This window comes from Siphateles boraxobius, unplaced genomic scaffold (assembly GCF_051911475.1).
Source record: "Siphateles boraxobius isolate OS27281-9 unplaced genomic scaffold, OSU_SipBor_1 66, whole genome shotgun sequence".
Taxonomy (NCBI): Eukaryota; Metazoa; Chordata; class Actinopteri; order Cypriniformes; family Leuciscidae; genus Siphateles; species Siphateles boraxobius.
In genome coordinates this window covers 17,688,966-17,712,412 of record NW_027509193.1, presented here as the reverse complement: position 1 = coordinate 17,712,412, position 23,447 = coordinate 17,688,966, and the positions used below count along the sequence as shown (strand labels likewise).

At 40.9% G+C, this 23,447-nt stretch overlaps 1 protein-coding gene across 5 annotated transcripts in view; it reads left to right on the top strand.

The window, feature by feature from the left end:
• Window positions 1-411: 411 nt before the first annotated feature.
• ppfia3 (PTPRF interacting protein alpha 3) overlaps window positions 412-23,447 on the top strand; it is a 46,922-nt gene continuing 23,886 nt past the window's right edge. For 4 of the 5 annotated variants that reach the window (XR_013196778.1, XR_013196780.1, XR_013196779.1 and 1 more), the window contains exons 1-8: window positions 412-604; window positions 3,025-4,131; window positions 14,884-14,985; window positions 21,027-21,191; window positions 21,464-21,538; window positions 21,636-21,695; window positions 21,772-21,900; window positions 22,877-22,969. Coding sequence is in view for 2 of the 5 variants with exons in the window: in XM_077212531.1 (XP_077068646.1) it covers window positions 3,799-4,131; window positions 14,884-14,985; window positions 21,027-21,191; window positions 21,464-21,538; window positions 21,636-21,695; window positions 21,772-21,900; window positions 22,877-22,969 (957 nt within the window). In the remaining 3 variants the exon portion in view is untranslated. The remainder of the gene's footprint in view (window positions 605-3,024; window positions 4,132-14,883; window positions 14,986-21,026; window positions 21,192-21,463; window positions 21,539-21,635; window positions 21,696-21,771; window positions 21,901-22,876; window positions 22,970-23,447) is intronic. The other variant, XM_077212529.1, reaches the window with a different exon arrangement.

The following is a 23,447-nucleotide window of genomic DNA, read 5'->3' as shown; positions in this document are numbered from 1 at the left end:
CTACCGTTTTAAACCCAATTTAAAACTCCACTTGAGTGACGATGCAATGAGAATCTGAAAAATTAGGTGATTGCTAAAAAAGTGCGGATGGTTTGAGAGGCGCAATAACGAAAGTGAGCGGTAGAGGGAGTGGATGTGGCGAGTGGACAGACTGCTCAAGTTATCAGTGGTACCCCGAGCTGACCATTTGGACCTTTCGCTTTCGCACATGAATCCTCAAGCATTGCTCTTAAAATAACATGTTTATCCTCTTATGTGAGGTGGCGGACCGTGTATTTCACAGATATGCTATCACACAGTTACAGTACCCCTAGCAACAGCTCGTGTCTGTGATTACTTTGGTGGTGAAGCAACGCGAGTGTTTCTTTAAGAGCCAGCACCTTTACATCGAGAGGGAGGGGGAGAGAGCGAGAGTGAGCGAGAGAGAGAGACTGTGGTTAGGTGTAACGTTTGCTTGCTCGGTGCCGTCGTTACATGTGTGAGGAAGAGGGAAGGGGGGAGGCTGAAAACTGGGCAAATTCGGCACCCGAAAGCGCTGCGCTCCGATGGGGTCGACGGGGATGAAATGATGATGTCTAGCGTTTACTCTTCGACGATGACAACGGTGAGCGGTGCATATGTCAGCATCGCATGTATTTTCTTATATATGCATGTTTATGTGTGTGTGATATCGCCCAGCTGTGGAGATGAGGAGGGGGATGGAGGACTTGGGAGGAGGGGGCGAGGCGTAAGGATGGAAGGAAGAGAATAAAATAGCAACATTTGAAGAATTGACACGATGCGTTATTCATAAGACTAGTTAAAATGTAATCATTTCATTTCGACACGGCATGTCCAGTCGCGTATCTGCAGAAGAGAGACATAGGCTATATATATATATATATATATATATATATATATATATATATATATATATATATATATATATATATATATATATATATATATATATATATGCCGTCTCTCTATAGCCTATATCATGGCTGAGCGAGCGGCAGAGGAATACGTCAATACATTCAGCCTATTACACTATTGAAACTGAACGTCGTTTGGGCGAAACGGAGCGGTGCTTATTTTTGATCATTCTCCTCATTTTAGTACGGAATAAACAAGATCAGCAGCTTCCAATCACGCACTGGTTCTCTTTAAACGACCCCCGTTTCTTCATTCCTGCGTTTCGACAACGTCCATGGACACACAACAAGCGCTGCCCGGCTACATGATCGTTACACATCATGAATTTCATTTCCGTATATCATGCGCAACCATTAGCCTGATGATTAATACGATTTACAAAGCCTATCTAGAGAAGCAGATATACCAAAGGGGCGAACGGAAAATAAAAGCGGTGAGATGTGGTATTAAGAAACGGCTGCTGTCTAAATTGAAGGGAATCTGAAATAGGTGTGTGTCTGAGGAAGAGAGAGGAAGGGAAGCAGAGAGACGGGTGGACCGACAGACAGAGAGACAAAACAAATAGATTTGGGTGTTGATTTGAATGTTCTGCATGACAGTCGCGGAAACGAGCCTGATACATTGTCTTCATTCGCCTCGACGTCGTTAACATCCACGACAGGGAGTATTTAGCACGATTTGTGGCCTGTGCGAGGAATCACTGCTCTGTTGATTCTTCCAAATTCCTGTGTCCACATTCACTGGAACAGGACGCTCTTTCATGCTATTCCCATATTTCTGTAATGGGGAAACCCGATGGTTACTATGTTATTTTTAGTTTGATGCTCCCCAATGTGTCTGCTACCATCTAGTGCTGACTCCTGTGTCGAAGAACCGAGTGATTTCAGTCAATGTCTCTCACTCAGTGCGTTTACATGCACAATAATATTCTGATGTTAAACAGAATTTGGTCATATTGTGATGAGGTTAAGGGTCATGCAAACACTGCCATAGCCAGAATAAGCCAGTATTTTGGTTTCTAGAAATATGAATTAGATGGCATGTTTGTGTAGGCTATTAATACGATTTTTGGGTTATATTCAGAATATCCAAGGTTACCGAACATTATTTTTTATGTGCATATGTCCAAGCAAAAGTAATTCATGGGGATATACAGCTAAAAAATGCTGAGACACTGGTGACTCTATTTCTGTTCTTACAAAGATTTTAGGAAATTAAAAGCTACATCATGGCCTATATTTGTAAGAGTCTCATGACCTACATGTTGCAATTCATAGCTTATGTGTTATTGTTAGGGATATGAATAATATTTCATGAGTTGTTTAAATGACTAAAATGTATGATGGACCATAAATGGCACAAGCAAACAAAAAAATGTGCATATCTTGTTCATTTCACCCATATGCTGATTACATATAAAAATGAGTAATATGTCAAAAGCTCTGGCACATATGAAAGTCTGTTTTCAGAATAAAGGCTTACAAAGAATATGGACCGTAATCAGGAAGTTACAGTGCATGCATGTAAATGTTTTCACCATCAAGATTGGCAGATAACTTTTAAGCATTAGTGTTTTCCATTCAGTGTTATAATGGTGTCCATAATCTCAATATGTTTTAAAGATTTAAATGACAGCTGATATTAATCCAACAGCACAGATGGTGCCCTTTTCTTTACCTGCCCTTTACCTGACAGCTTGTATTGCAACATTTAATGCATTAAATATCTGCATTGAAAGCATGTTTTATCAGTAATTGCAAGAGTAAGATATCCTAAAAGTTTTCTATCACCACTTGCTGTCCGAAGACTTTTTGGTTTGGTTTATTGTGTTATTTTCTCCCTATTTATTGTCAGCCCACCCATTTTTATTTTTTTGCTATGGTATCCCCTGAGTTTATCAATAAAAACACTATTGCAAAATACCAAAAGTCATTTGGGACACTTACTGCTTTGAAAATGAAACATCAACCATCAGATTTACTTTCTAAGTCTGGTTTACTGAGAGGTTGAACATTCACTGGATTTGATCTATAACGCTTGATTTCTTCATGACTTGCCCAGCTTTGACCATTTTGTGCTAATGTCACTCTCCTTTATTTCCCTCTTCAGCTCTCCTTTACTTGAAGTTCGAACCCATTGGGTAGAAGAATCTCCTTCATGCCCAACCTTCCTTTCACCCAATCCAGTCCCTGTGACCCAGCGACTTTCCCCTCCAACTTTCTCCTGCAACTTTTGTTCCACCTGAGACCACACCCTGCTGCTCAACCCAAACACACCCAAGCCAAGGATTTTGAACAGCACATACTAAGAGCCAATCAGGAGCCTTGAAGCCATTCAGGAAATAGCAACACAACTCATGAATCTACCTGAGTACTGAGGAAAAATAAAGGAAAAGACAGTGGATAATAAGCTCAAAAAGAAGACCTCTCAGATAAACTGGCAGTACCGGTCCACCCGTTAAAGAAGAGCACAGCAATTAGGATATTCCGCCAAGAAAGCTTGAATAGAGGGTGAAAACAAACAGACACTAACTGAGGGACAAGATATAGAGGAAAAGTAAGAGAGAACAACAGTACGCATAATATATCTGCAATACTCCACACAACACACAGTCCCACGCGCATTACACAGACTGTTACGGCACACATTCTTACCACAGTCCTCACGTTACTCCATCCTAGACATCTGGAAATGAATGACAAGTTGTTTAACTGTTTGCCATAGGCTCTCTGGCACGCAAATACTGTCAGATTTGCGGTCCCACACAGTGATTCTTTCAAATTCCTCTTTGCAAACTTGTAAGGCTAACACATACACACACTCACCTTTAACCTCCCTCACACTATCAGATAACGAACTCTCACACCTGTTCACGGCCTCAAGATGATGTGTGAGGTGATGCCCACCATCTCGGAGGACGGGCGGGGTGGTGGTGGAGGAGGCCCGTCCTCTCCTGCCGGAGGCGGTGGGGGTATGGGAGGTGGTGCAGGGGGCATGGGTGGTGGCTATGGGAGCCGAGAGGCCCGTGGTGGAGACGAGGGGGGGAGCACTGGAAATCTGGAGTCTCTAATGGTGAACATGCTGACGGAGCGAGAGCGGCTTCTAGAGAGTCTCCGAGAGACCCAGGACAGTCTCGGCACGGCACAGTTACGTCTGCGAGAGCTGGGTCACGAGAAGGACTCGCTACAGAGACAACTCTCCATCGCACTGCCACAGGTACGCTTAGTGGGTTCTTTATGTGTGTTTCAGACCTTATTTTAAATTGCATGATAAAGATATGTAATGCACCTTGTATCTTAACATAATGTTAAGATGTTCCAAATTATCATCTTGGCTTTGGAGTAACATGTTTTAAAAGAATATCCAGGGTTCAGTGCAGGTTGCATGTAAGCTTAATTCACAGCATTTGTTGGACTGGCATAATGTTGATTACCACAAAAACATAATTTTCTTAAAAAACAAAGCAAAAACCTGGGCACTTGAAGTGGAACCGAATGAGGCCAATCTGTTAACATTAAGAAAAACCTCACTGTTTCAAAATGAATCTGTGTTGACATGATTTTAGTCTGAAAAAAATTAAACCTTTTCTGTGTGAAGTTATATCCATTTTTACAAGGTTGTTGCCATGACAGCGCTACAGCATAAACCCTAAAATGACTATAAAAATTAAAAAATGTTTAACAGAAGAATTGATGTACATGCTTTTACAAAACGATAGCCTCACATTTCTGCTTCAAATTCTTCAAAACTGAGAGGCAAAATGCAGAAGTTCAACCTGTAGTTTTTACAAAAGCCCCAGCATCCGGCAAACTTTTGCAGACAAATAAATGGGGATATCCTGGGTGCAGGGAACATGGAGAAAGAGTTCTGAGTAATGTTCATTTGCATATACTACTGTCATTGTAACAATACTAGGCTGGTTGAAAATTGGCGAATATATTCTTTAACTTGTATTGGACTTGGAATATTCCTGTAAAGGGATAGTTCACCCAAAAAATAAATTCTGTCATTAATTACTCACCCTCATGTCATTCCAAACCCTTAAGACTTTAGTTCATTTTTTGAAACACAAACCTCTTGCTGAAGCTCAAACGTGCTGCGTAACACAAGAATGAACCTCGATGGTTCTTGCAGAAGATCAAACGTGATGCGTAACACAAGAATTAACCTCATTGGTTCTTGCAGAAGATCAAACATGATGCGTAACACAAGAATTAACCTCATTGGTTCTTGCAGAAGATCAAACGTGATGTGTAACACACGAGATTGGACCTCATTGGTTCTTGAGGAAACTCAAATGCGCTGTGTAACATGAGAATGAACCTCATTGCTTCTCGCATGTCAGGTGAACATGCTTGAGCTTCCATTACCACAACTGATGTGTGAGTTGATTAATGTTTATGTGAATAAAACCATAAATTCAATCTATTCATCATATAAAGCGATCAAGGTTAATTCTTGTGTTACGCATCACGTTTGATCTTCTGTAAGAACCACCCAGGTTCATTCTTGTGTTACGCAGCACGTTTTATCTTCTGTAAGAACCACCGAGGTTCATTCTTGTGTTACGCAGCACGTTTGAGCTTCAGCAAGAGGCTTGTTCTCCTCGTCAAGCAGGTTCGGTTCAGCTTCTGTTTATTTTCGCTAATCGATGTCTATGTCAATAAAATTCAAAATTCTATCTGTTCATCATATAAAGCAATCGCATCTCATCATAAAATTTGGACTAAACCGCACAATTCATATGGATTAGTTTTACAATCTCTTTATGAACTTTTTGAAGCGTTTAAGTGTCGGTTGCATAACTGTCTATGGAGGGACAGAAATCTCTCAGATTTCATCAAAATCTTTTATTTGTGTTGCGAAGATAAACGACATGAGGGTGAGTAATTCATTTTGGGTGAACTGTCCCTTTAAGAATGTCTTGCGCTGAATAGTTTGGAAAAACAGGTCATTGAGATGAACCATGTCTTCAGGAAGTATAAGCTGCCAGTGAAGTATAAAGTATAAGTAATGTTACATACAGACAGATGTAAAGAATCTAGAAAGAAATGGTCAGAACTAAGCTGGTCTGGTTTGTATTATTTCCTTTGTCTGAATTGAACAGTCTGTATTTATACCTGTCTGATTTGGCTAACATTCAAGCTAATCTTTATCTTCCAGACTTGTGGGCTGTTCTGGTCCTTTTTGCATCGGGTCTTGAACTGTTTTCTCTCCTCTGATCTAATTTAAGGTGTTTTACATATATTTTTGAGATTATCTGCTAATCTACAATTCTGTAACAAGTTTTACATGTCAGGGCACTACTTCTTTTAGTTTTTTGGCCAATATAATCTTTTGAACAGTCCTGGTTGTTTCATTGGTAGATATTTGTCAAATAATGAGTTTAAACTCTTCAATGACATTATAGCAGCTTAAGGTGATGTTATATGATGGTCATTGCAGTTGCATTTAGGATCAGAACAGTTTTAAAATAAATATATATTCACAATTTGCAATTCACTAATGCGTAAACCTAATTCGCAAAATATAAAAGTGTGTTCATGAGTTATATTTATATTTACAAATAGTTTGTTGATTCCGCATTTGCAAATCTTTATACATTTGAGTTCACCTTAGGTTTGTGTTTAGATGTTTTGAGATTTTTCCCTCTTATTTTCATTCACAAATACATTTCACAAAGTTTGTACCCTCTTCCGATTAGACATTTTACAGTCAGGCCAATCATAGAACAGTTTTGTTCAGCTCTGTAACTCATGTAATAGCATGTCTTTTTAGGAAGAGTTGTGTTATGTTTAAATGTTACAATTACACGTTAATTATTTTAGTTTTTGCAATTTAAGTCACTTACTACCTCTCTGTCATCCTTGCTGCCTGTTTTTCATATTATAGTGCTAAAGAACATACACAATAAAGGTACACAATATTCTGCAAGCGGCAACCACTTTTATTTGCAGAAGTGAATCTTTTAAGTAATGTGTGTCCAGAATAAAGGATTCGCTCCTAATATCCCAAACTCTTTGAACCACTCTATATGAGTTACCTAATTGAGAAAGAGTAGCTGGTCTTTCTCTGCACACAATGTGGATTTCATTTTTCATCAAATTCGTTGCCACTATGAATTTGGTTATGATGTCATATTAACACCAGACAGAAGGAGATTCACGTCACCAGATGGAAAGAAGCGTAAATGGATGGAGAAGCATAGGTTACTGTAAAGTTACGTCTTAGTTGGTGCTTATCTTGGCGAAAGCCGAGTACAAATCAGCATGAAGTTTTAACATCTACTCTCGTGTAATGGAAATCATGAAGATCTGGATACGTCCAGTGACTGCGGTGAATAGTGCTGCTGGCAACAAGGGAAAGACCTTGTGACAGCCTGGAGAGACAGCTGACAGGAGGAAAGAGACCCCAATGGGGCTGGTAAGGGTTAGCTACCCTTGTCGGCAGTATCCAGCTCTGTGTTTACAGGATGCTGGAGACACCCGCCCAAGGCTTCTGAAAAATTAAAGAGGAAAATACCCCTAGAGTCTGCGAGAGCAGGGGCGGAAGATGACTCAATGGTGGACAACATGGTTAACGACTTTGGAATGGAAACGGATTTGAGTATGGAGAGTACTTCACAAAAGACTAGTTCAGGTTCAGCAGTTAGCAAAGCCATTGAATTCCAAGCTTGTGTCTGTGGCTGGAGCAAGGCGACAACGGTCAGGGGTTTGAAGATTCATCAAGGGAAAATGAAATGCTTGAGGGAGAAGGGACAAGGGCCTCGCATTGATCAGTACTTCTTACGGAGTCAGTCAAGTCAGTCGAATGAAATCCAGCGACAGGAAGCAAACCACAGTTCGCAGGATATCAGCACCCCTGTCATAGAGGAGATGAGGGTTTGCACAGTTAGTGATGAACACATTGATTCTTGTGAACCCGGTCAGACTAACCAGCATAAGAGAGAAAAGAACCTCAACGGGCATAGGCCTGGAGTTAGATGGCCAAGAGCTAGTGAGAAAACTGCATGGGACACGGTAAACACAGATCTATGCTTTGCATTGGAAAGATTAACTGGTACAGTTGAAAATAAGCTGGATAAATTTGGGGACATCATTTAAGCATATGGAGGTGAGAGGTTTGGTGTGGAAAAAGGAAGGAAAAAGTACAAACTACTCCTGGATTGTCTAGACGGCAGCAGAAAATTGAAGGGTTAGTTAGAGAAAGGAGACAGCTGAGGAAGCAATGGAAAAGAGCGGAACAAAGTCAGAAGGAGGGACTCAATCTCTCACAAAGGGCCATAAAAGATAAGCTTGCAACATTACGCAGAGCTGAGCGCCTACAGAAACGCTACAAAAAGAAGGAACGTGCGAGGGCTAATTTCTATAAAGATCCATTCAAATTCATAAAGAAGTTATTCACCAGTGAGAAGAATGGCACTTTAAAAGCATCTAGGGTTGAGCTAGAGAGATATTTGGAGGAAACGCATACAGATGCAAAAAGGCATGAGCCTATGTCAATTTCGTCAGACATCCCACCTGTCAATCCACCAGAATACCAAATGGAGGTCTGTGCACCTAAGTGGAAAGAGATAGAGCAGGTTGTGAGAAAGGCAAGGGCTTCATCATCTCCAGGGCCTAATGGAGTTCCGTACAGAGTGTACAAGAGTGCTTCAGGAGTTCTAAGGATTCTGTGGAAATTGATAAAAGTGGCTTGGGAAAAGCAGGTTGTACGTAGATCATGGCGCCGAGCAGGGGGAGTCTTTATACCCAAAGAAAAAGATGCTACAAGCATCAGTCAGTTTCGCCCTATTTCACTATTAAACGTCAAAGGCAAAATTTTCTTCAGCATTATTGCTCAGAGATTGTCAACCTACCTATTAAAGAATGGCTTCATTGACACTTCAGTTCAAAAAGCGGGCATTCCAGGATTCTCAGGATGCTTAGAACATATCAGTGTTATCTGGCAACGAATACAATCAGCTAAAAAGGAGAGGAAGGAGCTCCACGTGACATTCCTGGATTTGGCTAATGCATATGGTTCAGTGCCACATGAGCTTCTTTGGGCATCATTTGATTTTTTCAGGGTACCGATGTCGATAACAAATTTAGTGAAAGCCTATTTTGGGGATTTGCAATTTAGTTTCTCAACTCCAGAATTCAGCACTACATGGCAATGCTTAGAGGTTGGAATAATGGCAGGATGCACCATTTCTCCACTGGCTTTTACCATGGCAATGGAAGTAATCATTAGGGCAAAAAATGGGTAGTAGGAGGAGAGCGCTTGGCTTCTGGGATGCGACTACCACCAATCAGAGCATACATGGATGACATGACAACCATGACTACAACGGTAGCCTGCACTAATCGGTTATTGGGGAAGTTAACAGATAATATTGAATGGGCACGAATGCAATTTAAGCCCTCTAAATCAAGGAGCATCTCAATAGTTAAAGGCAAGGTAGTAGATAAAATATTCTTCATTAATGGTGAGGCAATACCAACAGTTTCTCAGAAGCCAGTGAAGAGTCTAGGGAGATGGTACGATGGGGATCTAAAGGACACAGTTCGAGTGGGAGAAGTTAGACGACAAGCAGTGGAAGGGTTGAAGAGCATAAACAGCTGTTCTCTACCAGGCAAACTAAAACTCTGGTGCTTTCAGTTTGGTCTACTGCCAAGGTTGCTGTGGCCACTGACTGTGTACGAGGTTTCTTTGACAACAGTGGATAAGCTGGAAGCGTTAATAAGTTCATACATCAGGAAATGGTTGGGAGTTCCACGCTGCCTCAGCAGAGTGGGACTTTATAGTAAAGGAGTATTGCAGCTGCCAGTCTCTGCTTTAACCGAGGAGTTTAAGTGTGCCAAGGTCAGACTGGAAATGACTTTAGCAGAGTCACGCGACAAATGTGTAAGGGAGGCAGCCCCTGTGGTAAAAACTGGTAGAAAGTGGTCAGCAAAGAAATCTGTAGTAGAGGCAAAGGCTGACCTTCAAATTGGGGATATCGTGGGACAGGTACAGCATGGAAGAGGGGGTTTTGGGCTCAGTTTAGCTCCTCCTAAATGGCACAAGGCAGGCCCAGCTCAAAGGAGGAAGCTGGTAGTCAACGAGGTGCGAAAGCAGGAGATGAGGATGAGATGTATAAAGGCCATTTCCCAGGCCAAGCAGGGAGAGTGGATGAGATGGGAGAGTGTGGAACAACGAAAAATGGGCTGGCAAGACCTTTGGTCAATGGAAGAGAGTAGGATCAGTTTCCTTATTAGGTCAACATATGATGTTCTCCCATCACCGCAGAACCTAAACCTCTGGGTAGGAGAGGATCCCTCTTGTCCTTTGTGTTCATCACCTGCCACATTAAGGCACATTTTGAAAGGATGTAAGGTGGCTCTTAGCCAAGGTCGGTTTACTTGGCGCCATGACCAAGTATTGCATTGTTTGGCTTTAGCATTGGAAGGCAAGCGTAGTATGACCAATAAGTTGCCGCCTGTTCTAGCAAAACATTACACGCAGAAGACAATATTCCTCCACCCAGGCGAGCAACCACCAAGAAAAGGTGCTAACACCAATTCTCGCCCAGGACAACTGGAAGCTGCTAGGGACTGGAAGATGCTGGCTGGTCTTGATCAACGGCTTATTTTTCCACCTGAGATTGCCACCACTAACCTACGACCAGATATTGTTTTGTGGTCTGGTTTAGCATGCATTGTTCAACTGCTAGAGTTAACAGTGCCATGGGAGGATGCGGTAGATGAGGCATATGAGAGGAAGAAATTGCGGTATGCTCATCTGGCCACTGAAGCAGAACAGCGAGGATGGAGACTCCAGGTTTATCCATTGGAAGTGGGTTGTCGAGGTTTTGTGCCACACTCTACAACCCGGTTCCTCAGAGACGTCGGATTCAGTGGTCAAGAGTTGCGTCGCACAGTATAGAACTTATCTGAAGCAGCAGAAAGGAGCAGCAACTGGCTGTGGTTGAGACGGAAAGATTCTAGCTGGCTGAGTACAGGCCGCCATGCTACGGTTTCGTAGAATTCTTGAAAACTTGAAGGGTGTTGGTTTATTTGTATAGGTTGTATAGTATTTACAGTCATTACGTTCCTGTGTATATTGCGTGAATGACGGGAAGTTGGGCAGATATTGTGATTTGCGGTAGGTGGTATGCCATACGGAACCGTTGCCACTGAAACTGCATATTAACGCACCAGTGGGGCTCGACAGCCTTAGTCAAACGGGTTGGCGCGTATGGTTGGGTTGCGGAGAGATTGTGAGATTGTGATTAGGTCTCAGCAGCACTGTTGGTTTATTTGTAGAGGTTGTATAGTAGTTACAGTCATTACGTTCCTGTGTATATTGCGTGAATGACGGGTGGTTGGGCAGATATTGTGTTTTGCGGTAGGTGGTATGCCATACGGAACCGTTGCCACTGAAACTGCATATTAACGCACCAGTGGGGCTCGACAGCCTTAGTCAAACGGGTTGGCGCGTATGGTTGGGTTGCGGAGAGATTGTGAGATTGTGGTTAGGTCTCAGCAGCAAGAGGGAAGTAGAGGTCAGTAAGCTGGGCTGAGGTGAGTGGGGGACGGAGGGGGGGTCGAGCCCTCTTGAGGTGTCGTGGGCTAGTCGACGAAACACTGAGGACGGAAGGTGCCCACTTGAAGACCCTAGAGATGTTCCCTACTCCGCTCAATCCAGAGGGTTGTTATGGGGGGACCGCACTGTGGTTGCAGCCGTTGTGTGTGCTGACGCGCAAATACACTATTAACACCAGACAGAAGGAGATTCACGTCACCAGATGGAAAGAAGCGTAAATGGATGGAGAAGCATAGGTTACTGTAAAGCTACGTCTTATTTGGTGCTTATCTTGGCGAAAGCCGAGTACAAATCAGCATGAAGTTTTAACATCTACTCTTGTGTAATGGAAATCATGAGTTTTGTTCCTGTGTAACTGTAACATTTCAGCATTACATCTCGCCCTTTCCATAAAAGCACTTTACACAGAAGAGACACAACACGATACTGCTTTAGGAACATAAATATTGTGATTGACTGCATTGCTAAATGTTTTCTCTATTTGTCATTTAACAGAATATGTCAATCATATTTCCTACTACATTCATGTTTTTTCTTTTATCAGTGTAAAATTTAACAAAGTATGTTACTTGTTTTGTTACATATATGCTACAAATGAAGAAAAAACCTGTTTATACCATTTTGTTTAGTTTTTTTCTATTAAATGAATCTTGGTTTAAGAATTTTCAGTTTTTTTTAAATGTAAATAAGACAAAAACATGTTTGCAGTCTAAAGAGATCGCAATGTACTTATACAAATGAGTTTGTGATTCAATGCCTGTCAGAAAAGTCACAATTCAAAACTGACCCACACATATGTCACAATTTGCAAATGCTGATTAAACAATAAATAATTAAAGGCAAAACATTGAACAATTTGTATACCAAACTAATAATCAATTTACATAGCACTGGAAACATTTTGGAGCCAACCGCCACTGACATGTGGCTTGAAATAGCATGTATCAGAGAGACCCATTTTCTGGGAGAATGTATTTAAGGGGCATAAACCCCACAGAGAAGAGGGGAGTCAATATCCAACGCACATACACATACACAAAACATGCAAACACCCTCTGAAATAAACAGACTCATATTCAGAGCAGTGATACATTAAGCAGAGTTCAGCCGGTGCATCCCATCAGCATTGGGCGTATGAGAGAAAAACAAATCGAGAAATACTGAAAAAGAGGATGTAAATCCATTGTTGAGGTCCTTTGTGTCAGTGGAACTGTTGTAGGAGTCTGAATGAGAGAAAGAAATAAGGCAGGACATTATCACGCAATTGTGTTTGGCATACTTGTTCCAAACATAATTCTAGTCCAATCTCAGCAAGGTACATTTCCAGAATGCCAAAGTCCTATGGGCCCACTGAGTTACCATCTGTGTACCACTATACCACTCCTAAGCTTAGCCCCCCCCTACTCCTCCTCTTCCTTTCCTCTCCTTATTCTTGATCCAGCTTCTTTCCCCTATTTTTGCATGTTGGCAGAAAGTGAGTCAGTTAGATATAGACGGGATGGATGGAGACATGACCCACCAAATACATTCATCATGAAGGAAAGGGAACATGATTGGCCGATTTGAGCTCAGAAGGAACATGATTGGTCTAGAATTGAGCTTTGCTTGGTAAATGCCTTTTGATTGGGGTTTGGTTTGCATTACAGAGTGAATGTGTTTGCTTAGAATGATGCTCAGATTTACTTTTGTTTATGTCCAAACACTTGCTGACTTGATTGAACAGGATTTGATTCACTTTTAGGTTAAGTTATTGGTGGTTCTTTACTTACGAACGTTTGCCATGTCATCTCGCACGCATATTTCAACATCGTCTTGTAAAAAACGTAAAAAACATCTACTGCGCATTGAAGTAAATGAATACTCAAAGTACATACTTCCACGTGCACGTGGCGATTCTATCTACGTAAGACAGGGAAGGCGTGTCATGCGTGATTCCTGATGAAGGCACCAGGTCACATATACAGTAGGTAGCTAGAAAAATATGGTGTGGCTTTAGGCTCGCAGTGGCAGCCATGTGAGGCCATATGTCATCTTACACAACATGGTGCTATGAAGACCTTACATCCGAGAGTTGCTCATCGGAGTGTTCAGAATGTGGACTTTGTCATCTGTTCACACAGAAGCAAAAAAGTAATAGACTCTGATTCAGTCTCACATGTACGCAAACAAGATTTGGTTGTACGATACCAAGATTTTGGCATTTACAAAACCAGCCTCTGTTACAAATCAACAACTTTGGACAACCAATGAAATGACACTGGGCTGTCAATAAATGAAATTGTTTAATGTTGATAGTTTGTGGTTAATCTCATGTTTTTTAGGTCAATGCATTAACACATTCAGTTGTTGGGATCGGCTATTTATTTGCAGAATATATGCACATAGAAAAAGAGCAGGTAAAGAGATCAATATATGCAACACTGCTCGTACACATTAGGATATAACAAAAACACATAACTGTGAAAAAACACACGGGAAGTGCAAACAAACTCTGGTCTCAATGTAAATGTGCAATAATTTAATAATCTTTGCTACACTTTTGTAAGAAAGATTTCTTGCGGCTGTCGTCTGATGGTCTTCCCAATGATGGAGAAATACTTTGTACTTGTTAACTTTTGAAGACCATTAAATTCTCTACACAAAGAGTGTAAATTACTACTTCCTATCTCGATTGGTTGATACACATGAATTACATTTATAGATATATAAACTATACAATTAAATAGTTCAAGTATTTAATAAACTATTTAAAAAATGTAATGTAAAGCTGTGGTTTAAACGGCAAAAACCGTCTGTATTCAGAAAACAGTAGGAGAAATGTACCCAGATGACCTGCTATTTCCAGCGAGATTCTGAAGTGCACATGCGATGGACACTTTACTATCCCATGAGGCCACGGGAGAGGATATATGAATGGCAGTGAAGCAATGCAACTAATGCTGGTGGATCACATGACTGTAACAACATGGCTGATATAGTATGTCTGAATTTCATTCATACTATATAGAATATAGGCCTACTTTTTTAATGGTTGTCAAATGTAGTACCTGCTCAGACAGTGTGCGATTTCAGACACACTCTTACACCTGGTGAAGTCAGCGAATCAGATAAGATCTTGCCAGATCGAAAAAGTGCATTTCAGTTGTGTACAGTAATGCATCAGATGATCAGTGAGTCATGGGGTGGTCCGTGGGCAGGCTGTTTGAAGCCCAGACACAGTGGACATGTGTATATGGTGTATGTGTTTATTACATTATGTGTGTATGGTTTGAGTGATCTGTAAATGTATTTCAAGCTGACCACAGCACTGGATACACACTCTGGATTATTTGTGTTGATTGTAAAGAGCCTGTAAAGATCTTAACAGAGCTCATTTTCTGTTATTGTGTGTGTGCGCAGGAGTTTGCGGTGTTGACCAAAGAGCTGAATGTATGTCGGGAGCAGCTGTTGGAGAGAGAAGAGGAGATTGCTGAGCTCAAGGCGGAGAGGAACAATACACGGGTCAGTAACCCCATAACCATAATCTGTGTGTGTGTGAAACAGACATCATATCCTCTTTATATCGCCTGTCTGTGTTTGTGGTTTTCTGTTTAGGGTGTTTGTTTTTGATGAAATGTTTTGGCTGGGGTGCGATGTCCTTCTCTTGCGGGGACGTTTCCACCCAGGAGGCAAGGGAGGCATTTTTTAAATTTGCCTCTTAAAAAATGGAAAATAATCCACTGTAGAAAAAATAAAACAATGCAAATAGTACAAAATATGCCATTAAAAATTGTATAAATAATATGTGTATAATCAAAATGTTGACACTGTCCAACAGCGACATGAGCGGTTAAAGTTACGGTGGGAAGCAGCGTCTATCTTGCCTCCCCTGAGCCCATTGAGTTTGAATGTTTCTTATGGATGTTAGTTTTGGAATAAATGTTTAAAAAAAGAGAAACCTGATGAGAAACATACTTTGTTTTAATAAATACAACAATAATTTCACTGTCAATGTAAAAATACTAAGTAGAATTGCTTTGTTTGTTGTTGTTTAAATTTACCTTAAAGGGTTAGTGAAATTTCTGTCATTAATTACTCACCCTCATATCGTTCCAAACAAAAAAAAACTTTTGTATGGTTGTGTACCTTAAAGTCTTGGCTACAGAAAAGCTACTGAATATTTTTACCATTATTGCCCAGGACAAAACATTCACTTCACAAGTAGACCTTTTGTACACAATAGCAATATTAAAGGGTTAGTTCACCCAAAATTAAACCTTCTGTCATTAATTACTCACCCTCATGTCATTCCAAACCCGTAAAACCTTTGTTCATCTTCGGAAACAAAAATTAAGTTATTTTCCATGAAATCCGAGAGCTTTCTGACCCCTCCATAGACTGCCACGTTATTCAAGGCCCAGAAAGGTAGTAAAGACTTCTTTAAATTTGTCAAGTCAAGTCACCTTCATTTATAGTGCTTTTAACAATATGGACTGTTTCAAAGCAGCTTTACAGTGATAATAGGAAATTAAAGTAACAGAGATTGTTTTGGCTTTACAGCAGCTCTAGAATAAAGTTATTGTCCAGCTAAAGTTAGTTTTGATTGATTCACATCCGTCGCAACGATCTTTAGTTATTAACTTACACACCGTTCTAACAGAAAATCCGGCCGGTCATTTACATAAAACAGTGCCTGGTGGCTCTGAGAATTTTTTCTTATTGCTTCCGCGTAGCTACGTGAATCGGAATTATCCCGACAACGTTCAGAGGTAAAGGGAAGGAGGCCTTCACAAGGGAGAGACTAGTTGACACTTCAGGACTGCGTTGTCGTTGTGTCCAGGCGCAGGTCCTTCATCAGATCTGGATACGGCCTGGATCCGGCGGACTGCAGTAAACCTCGGGATAAACAGAGAGACAAATATTAGCGTAGACCCCATCCTTCTTATGATGTACAAAGTACATCAGGATTTATGGGAAGTGTTCCCAGTTCCGGCTGATCTAAACTATGCAGCCTAACATTGAATTATAGAAGTTTATATTGTCTTTGCTAAGCCAAAGAGATGTGTTTTTAGTCTAGATTTGAACTGACAGACTGTGTCTGCTTCCCTGACAATGTTAGGAAGTTTGTTCCAAAGTTTTGGTGCTAAATAGGAAAAGGATCTATAGCCAGCAGTCGATTTTGATATTCTAGGTATTATCAACTGGCCGGAATTTTGAGATCGCAATAGGCGTGAAGGAGTATAATGCGTTAAGAGCTCGCTCAAGTAGAGGGGAGCTAAACCATTTAGTGCTTTGTACTGTAAGTAATCAAAAATATTTTAAAATTGATACGATGTTTAATGGGGAGCCAATGCAGTGTTGACAGAACCGGGCCAATATGCTCATACTTCCTGGTTCTGGTAAGAACTCTAGCTGCTGCGTTTTGGACCAGGTGTAGTTTGTTTATTACGCGTGCAGGGAAACCACCCATAAGAGCATTACAATAATTTAGCCTTGATGTCATGAAGGCATGAACTAATTGTTCTGCATTTGTCATTGAGAGCATACGACGTAATTTAGAAATATTTTTTAGATGGAGTTTCGTCAGGGCTTGAAGAAATATAGAGCTGAGTATCATCAGCATAACAGTGAAAACTAATGCCATGCTTCCTAATGATATCTCCCAAAGGTAGCATGTAACGTGTGAACAGCAATGGTCCTAGTACTGAGCCTTGTGGTACGCCATACTGAACTTTTGATTGATGAAACGTCTCTTCATTTGAAACTTGGGCTTGAAACTTTATTTTTCATCAGTTTAGCAACTGTTTCGAATAAATACCCAGGGTTTTGTTTATTTTCTTCTAATAGGGTTGAAAAATAAGCAGATCTAGCAGTTTTTAAGGCCTCTCTGTATGCAATCGAGCTCTCCTTCCATGAAATGCGAAATATCTCTAGTTTTGTTTTCTTCCAGTTTCGCTCCATTTTTCTGGCTGCTCTCTTTTGGGCCCGAGTGTGCTCGTTGTACCACGGCGTTGGACTATTTTCTTTGATCTTCTTTAAGCGCAACGGAGCAACTGTGTCTAAAGTGCTGGAAAAGAGAGAGTTAAATGTTTCTGTCGCAATATCAAGTTTTTCCAAGCTATCTGAGATGCTGAGATGATGAAACTGATCAGAAAGATTATTAATAAAGCAATTTTTAGTGGCAGAAGTGATAAGTCTAACATATTTGTAACACGGAGTCGGTTTTGCAGCCTTGGCTAAATGAAGTTTACACAAGACTAGATAATGATCTGAGATGTCATCGCTCTGCTGCAGAATTTCAACACCATCAACATTGATTCCATGTGATAATATTAGATCTAGAGTATGATTACGACAATGAGTAGATCCTGACACGTGTTGTCTAACTCCAATAGAGTTAAGAATGTCTTTAAATGCCAATCCCAATGCATCTTTTTCATTATATACATGTATATTAAAATCTCCAACAATTAGGCCGTGTGTCCACCAAAGCGTTTTTTCACGCACCTGGCGTAAAATTCTAATTGATTTCAATGGGAGCGCCGCGTTTTTTAAACGCCATGAGCGTAACGTGGCGCTGAGCGTGTATTTAACGCTCAAGCGCTGAGCGCCCGGCGTTTTTAACTGGTCGCCGAGAGTTGAAAAATGTTCAACTTTGGGTAAAACGCTGCGCCTCATCACTGTCACTTTTTACACAGCCGTCCAATCACAGTGGAGGAGGGGCGGGACAAAAACCACACCGACCAACTGTCACAACATTCTTTCTGTACAACGACGTCAAACCAGCAGAGCTCACCGAACAAAATGGATGAAAAATTAATTTTTAGTATGAAACAAATTATCTGCGAAATCAGTTACAAGTAAACTGTGCTGCGGATATTCTGTATCATAGCAACGAAGCGTCTAAACTGAAAAAACGCAGCGCTGCCAAAGCGCTCTCAAGCGCCCAGTGCTAGGCGTTTTCAGCAGAGTGCCTAGCGTTTTCAGCCAGTACTAACTCTGATAGAAAATCAGCAAATTCCTGATAAAGTCTGTATACAGTAGCCAGCTCAAATCTTAAACGTGATTTATCATTTGTAGTATATATTGTTACATTAAGCACCAACACTTCAAAAGAATTATATTTGAAACTATTATATTTGAAAATATTACTATAAATTACAGCAACACCTCCCACTTTGCCTTTCAGACGAGGTTCATGTTTATAACAGTAATCATGCGGGGTGCACTCATTTAAAGTAATATAATCGTTTGGTTTTAGCCAGGTTTCTGTCATACACAGCACATCTAGATTATAGTCTGTAATCATATCATTAACAATAAGTGCTTTTGAAGTAAGGGAACAAATATTCAGCAACCCAAGCATTTTTATTTGTTCATTTGTATTATTTCTGTTTTTTATTTATTGAACATCAATTAAATTTTTACCCTTAGATGGGTTTGGAAGTTTTTTGTATTTTCTAATTCGGGGAACAGACATAGTCTCTATTATGATGATGTCTAGGTGAAAGAGTCTCTATGTGATGGGATTTATCTGACCTTGGTGACGTGAGACAGCTGGCAGACGGTCGGTTTAGCCAGTCTGTCTGCTTCCTGACCTGAGCCCCAGATTGTCATGTTTGAGCTCTAAGACTATGTGCCATATTACTAGAGAGAAGAGCGGCACCATCCCAGGAGGGATGAATACTATCTCTTTTCAACAGGTCAGGTCTGCCCCAAAAACTTTTCCAATTGTCTATGAATTCTATATTATTTTGCGGACACCACTTAGACAACCAGCCATTGAGTGATGACAATCTGCTACTATCTCATCACTCCGGCGAACAGGAAGGGTCCAGAGCAAATTACAGTGCCTGACATCGTACTTGCAAGTTCACACACCTCTTTGACACTCATTTTAGTGATCTCCGACTGGCGAAATCGAACATCATTAGTGCCGACGTGAATAATAATCTTAGAGAATTTGCAATTAGCATTAGCCAGCACTTTTAAATTTGCTTTGATGTCAGGCGCTCTGACTCCTGGCAAACATGTGACTATGTTGGCTGGTGTCTCTATTTTCACGTTCCATGTAATAGAATCGCCAATAACTAGGGCACATTCAGCAGGATTCACAGTGGGTGTTTCACTGAGTGGGGAGAACCTGTTTGATGTTGTAATCGGAATGGAAGAGTGGTGTTTTGTCCCGCGACTACAGTGCCTCACCGTCACCCAATTGCCCTGCTGCACGGGCTCTACTTCAGCCGGAACCGAACAATGTACAATGTACAGTATCTAAAGTCCTTGCACTCTTACAATTAACCTCAAAAAGTTTGGATGCGTGAATCTAGTTCTGAAATCTTCTCAGTCAGCCTGACTATCTCCCTGCATTTATCACATGTAAATCCTGTGCAGACAGAGAAGGCTACTATACAAGACATGTTACATGAAGTTCAAGTCAAAATAAGAGGAGAAGATGACATGACTCACCGCGTTTGACTCACTGGTTCTACTTACCACCGCTTTTATGGATTTGTAAAAGGTGCGAGCGCGCGAGCTAAATAAATAAATAAAGAGCGCACGGATGGCACGCTAACAGGCTAGCGAATTAGTAGCTTGTTGTGCTAGCAACGATTTAGATTGAAGATAGTGATGTCAGGTTAATATGTGATGTTGAGTAAGTTGTGTTTTGCAGAATAAACAACAGAGAATGGCTAGTCCATGTGACTTGTGATACTACGTGTTTATTCAACAATTTCTTCTCTTCTTTGTCACTCTCTGACGCTGTGCACAAAAGTATTTTCGTCGCTTCCTAACATTAAGGTTGAGCCACTGGAGTCACATGGACTATTTTAACGATGTCTTTACTACCTTTCTGGGCCGTGAATAACGTTGCAGTCTATGGAGGGGTCAGAAAGCTCTCAGACTTCATCAAAAATATCTTCATTTGTGTTCTGAAGATGAACGAAGTTCTTACGGGTTTGGAACGACATGAGGGTGAGTAATTAATGACAGAAATTTCATTTTTGGGTGAACTATCCCTTTAAAATTTATATTGTGTACAAAAGGTCTACTTGTGAAGTGAATGTTTTTTCCTGGGCAATAATGGTAAAAAATATTTAGTAGCTTTTCTGTAGCCAAGATTTTAAGGTACACTACCATTCAGTTTTTTTGGGAAACAAATTAATACTTTTTTCCAGCAAGAATTAATTAAATTGATCAAAAGTGACAGAAAAGACTTCAAAATGTTACAAAAGATATCTATTTCAAAGAAATCCTGTTTTCTAACTTTATTCATCAAAGAATCCTGAAAAAAAGTATTACAATTAAATACATTAATTACATTTTAAAATATATTACAATGGGAAAAAAAATATTTCATTTTTTTTTTTAATAATCACAATATTACTGTTTTTACTTTATTTCTGATCAAATAAATGCAGCCTTTGCGAGCATTAGAGAGTACTTTCAAAAACATAAAAAAATCTTACCGACTCCAAAATTTTATAATGGTAGTGTATGTGACTCTCCTAATCTGATCCTACCCTTGGAAACTTCCTCCGTTTCTTTCCCATGCCATCTAGCTCCTGCTGGAGCATCTGGAGTGTCTGGTGTCTCGCCACGAGCGTTCTCTGAGGATGACTGTGGTGAAGAGGCAGGCTCAGTCTCCTGCTGGAGTCTCCAGCGAGGTGGAGGTGCTCAAGGCCCTCAAGTCCCTGTTCGAACACCATAAAGCCCTGGATGAAAAGGTGAGCACACCTTCCCTACTCTGTCCTGTCCTACACTATGTCCCACATGACTAATGTACTGTATTTAAAGACTTCAAAAGCCATAGCTAACAATGAAGCAGGTGAACCTGCTCAGATTGCACTTTACAAACTCATTAAGAAGTTTTTAAGGCCGATATCAATGTGTTAACAGCCAGACGTCAATAGAATAACTGTCTCTTCAAAGAGGTGATGTTTTCTTTGGACAGTTTTTCCCCTGTTGATTCATTGGCTATTGTTGTTCTCTCCCTCAGGTGCGTGAGAGATTGCGTGTGGCTTTAGAGAGAGTCGCCGTTCTAGAGGAAGAGCTGGAATCGTCCACAAATGAGGTGAACATCATACTATCGTGATATATGTTTGTACCCCCTTTTTTCTCTGTATGTGGCACGCTGGTCTTGCATGCTTAGATTTGTTCGTTATGCTTAGGTACTGTCTTTACGGGATCAGATTAAAAGGAGAGAGCGGGGTTTGGACAATGGAAAAGAGGTGAGTCACAACTGTTTGAATCTTGTACTGAATCTTTTCACTGTTCTTTTCCTCATGTTCTTTGTTTTTCACACAGCGGCTCCCAAACGGCCCCTCCTCCATCTTGGATGATGGCGAGATCGACAGACAGAGAGAGGGAGAGATAGAGAGACAGAGAGCAGAGCTTTCACAGTTAAAAGAACGACTGGCGCTCATGTGCAGACAGGTGAGTGTTGCACTGCTGCTTACAGCGGCTTTAGGCATCGTAGTAGGCACAATCCTGAGAAGGCAAAGTGATTCAGAAGGAAGCCAAATTCTAGCTAAATTTTAAGGCAACATCGAATGTGTCCTTCACAGGGAATGCAATTTCATAATGCTGTGGCGTCCAACCTACTCAAAAACACTGGCTAGGAGGTTCCTAGTAATATGGAAGACTTTGATTATCTGGTTCAGGTGTGTTTAATTGGGGTTGGAGCTAAATTCAGCATTTATTCAAAATATAAATATTTTCTTAATAAAGTCTTTACTGTCACTTTTGATCAATTTAATGAATTGTTGCTGAATAAAAGTATTTTTACTGACCCCAAAATCTTGAATGGAAGTGTATTTGTGCTATACACTTTATTTCTTATTAGAGTATTGCAACATGATAAGGCAACTCTATGGAAAAATAAATTGTGAAAACAAAGTGCACTATTAGTGTGATGTGCAGAGGTCCTTTCTGTGAAGAGCATTTCAACTCAGCAACTTATAAGGATCTGTGATGGTTAAGACACTGCCTTTAGGCAGTTAGGTTTTGGAACAGAGCCTGTAAGTGTACAGTATGTGTGATGGAGATATAATGTTCACAGACACAGGAAGGAAATATGGGACAGACGGGGTGGGAGAAGACCTACAGTTTGACACACTCTGAGCACTGACACATTTTGGATGAGAAGGTTCCAGTTAGCCTGCCATTCCTATAGTTGCCATAGAGATGCAGGATCAGAGGAGATTCTGAGCGAAAGACGGTGTCACATTCTGCTGCCCTCTGGTGGATGTGCACCGCATTCCAAAATTGCACAAAAAAACCCCCAAAAAAACAAGAAACAACAGAGGGAGATATGGCTACTGGAACGCATCCAAGTTTCATTGGCTCGTTTCTGTGTTTGCATGCGTTCATGCGCACAAGTTAATGTCTGAGCCTTGTCTCCCATGTGCAGGTTGGAGAGATCGAGGAGCAGCTCACTACCGCCAGGAGGGAATTAGCTAAATCTGAGGAAGCCAATCAGAAGCTTCAGAGGGACGTGAAAGAGGTGGGTCGGAGGTTAAGTTCTCATCGAGAGAGCTTCAAAAGAAAATCAAGAGCCCTGTGTCACGCAACCATAGTTTTTCTGTCATCCCGCCTCCCTTCCCATTTGGAAGGGTTTCCTGCCTCGATGCAGTGATTAATTGTCGGTAAAGTGCTCTAGTTGTTGATGGGTGTGCCTGTCAGCCAAAGCGAGATCAATCAAACTGCCAACAAAATAATCAGCTGTCTATCTGACATTCCTCATGCAAGAAGTCTAATTTTCTGTATAATAGAAGCATGCCGTACTCTCCTGCGGTAACAATGACTTGCCAACTTGGCAACAGCGCTTGTTTCATGTCACCGACTCGGTAGTTATGGAATTTTCCAGAATAGTCGGTTGCTACCGTGCTGGCTTGGCGTCCTATTTAAACTGTATGCCTTTGCTTTGAGCAGGTTTTGTTGCTTGTAATCTGCTTCGACTGCCATAAAGTAAAGTCTCGATA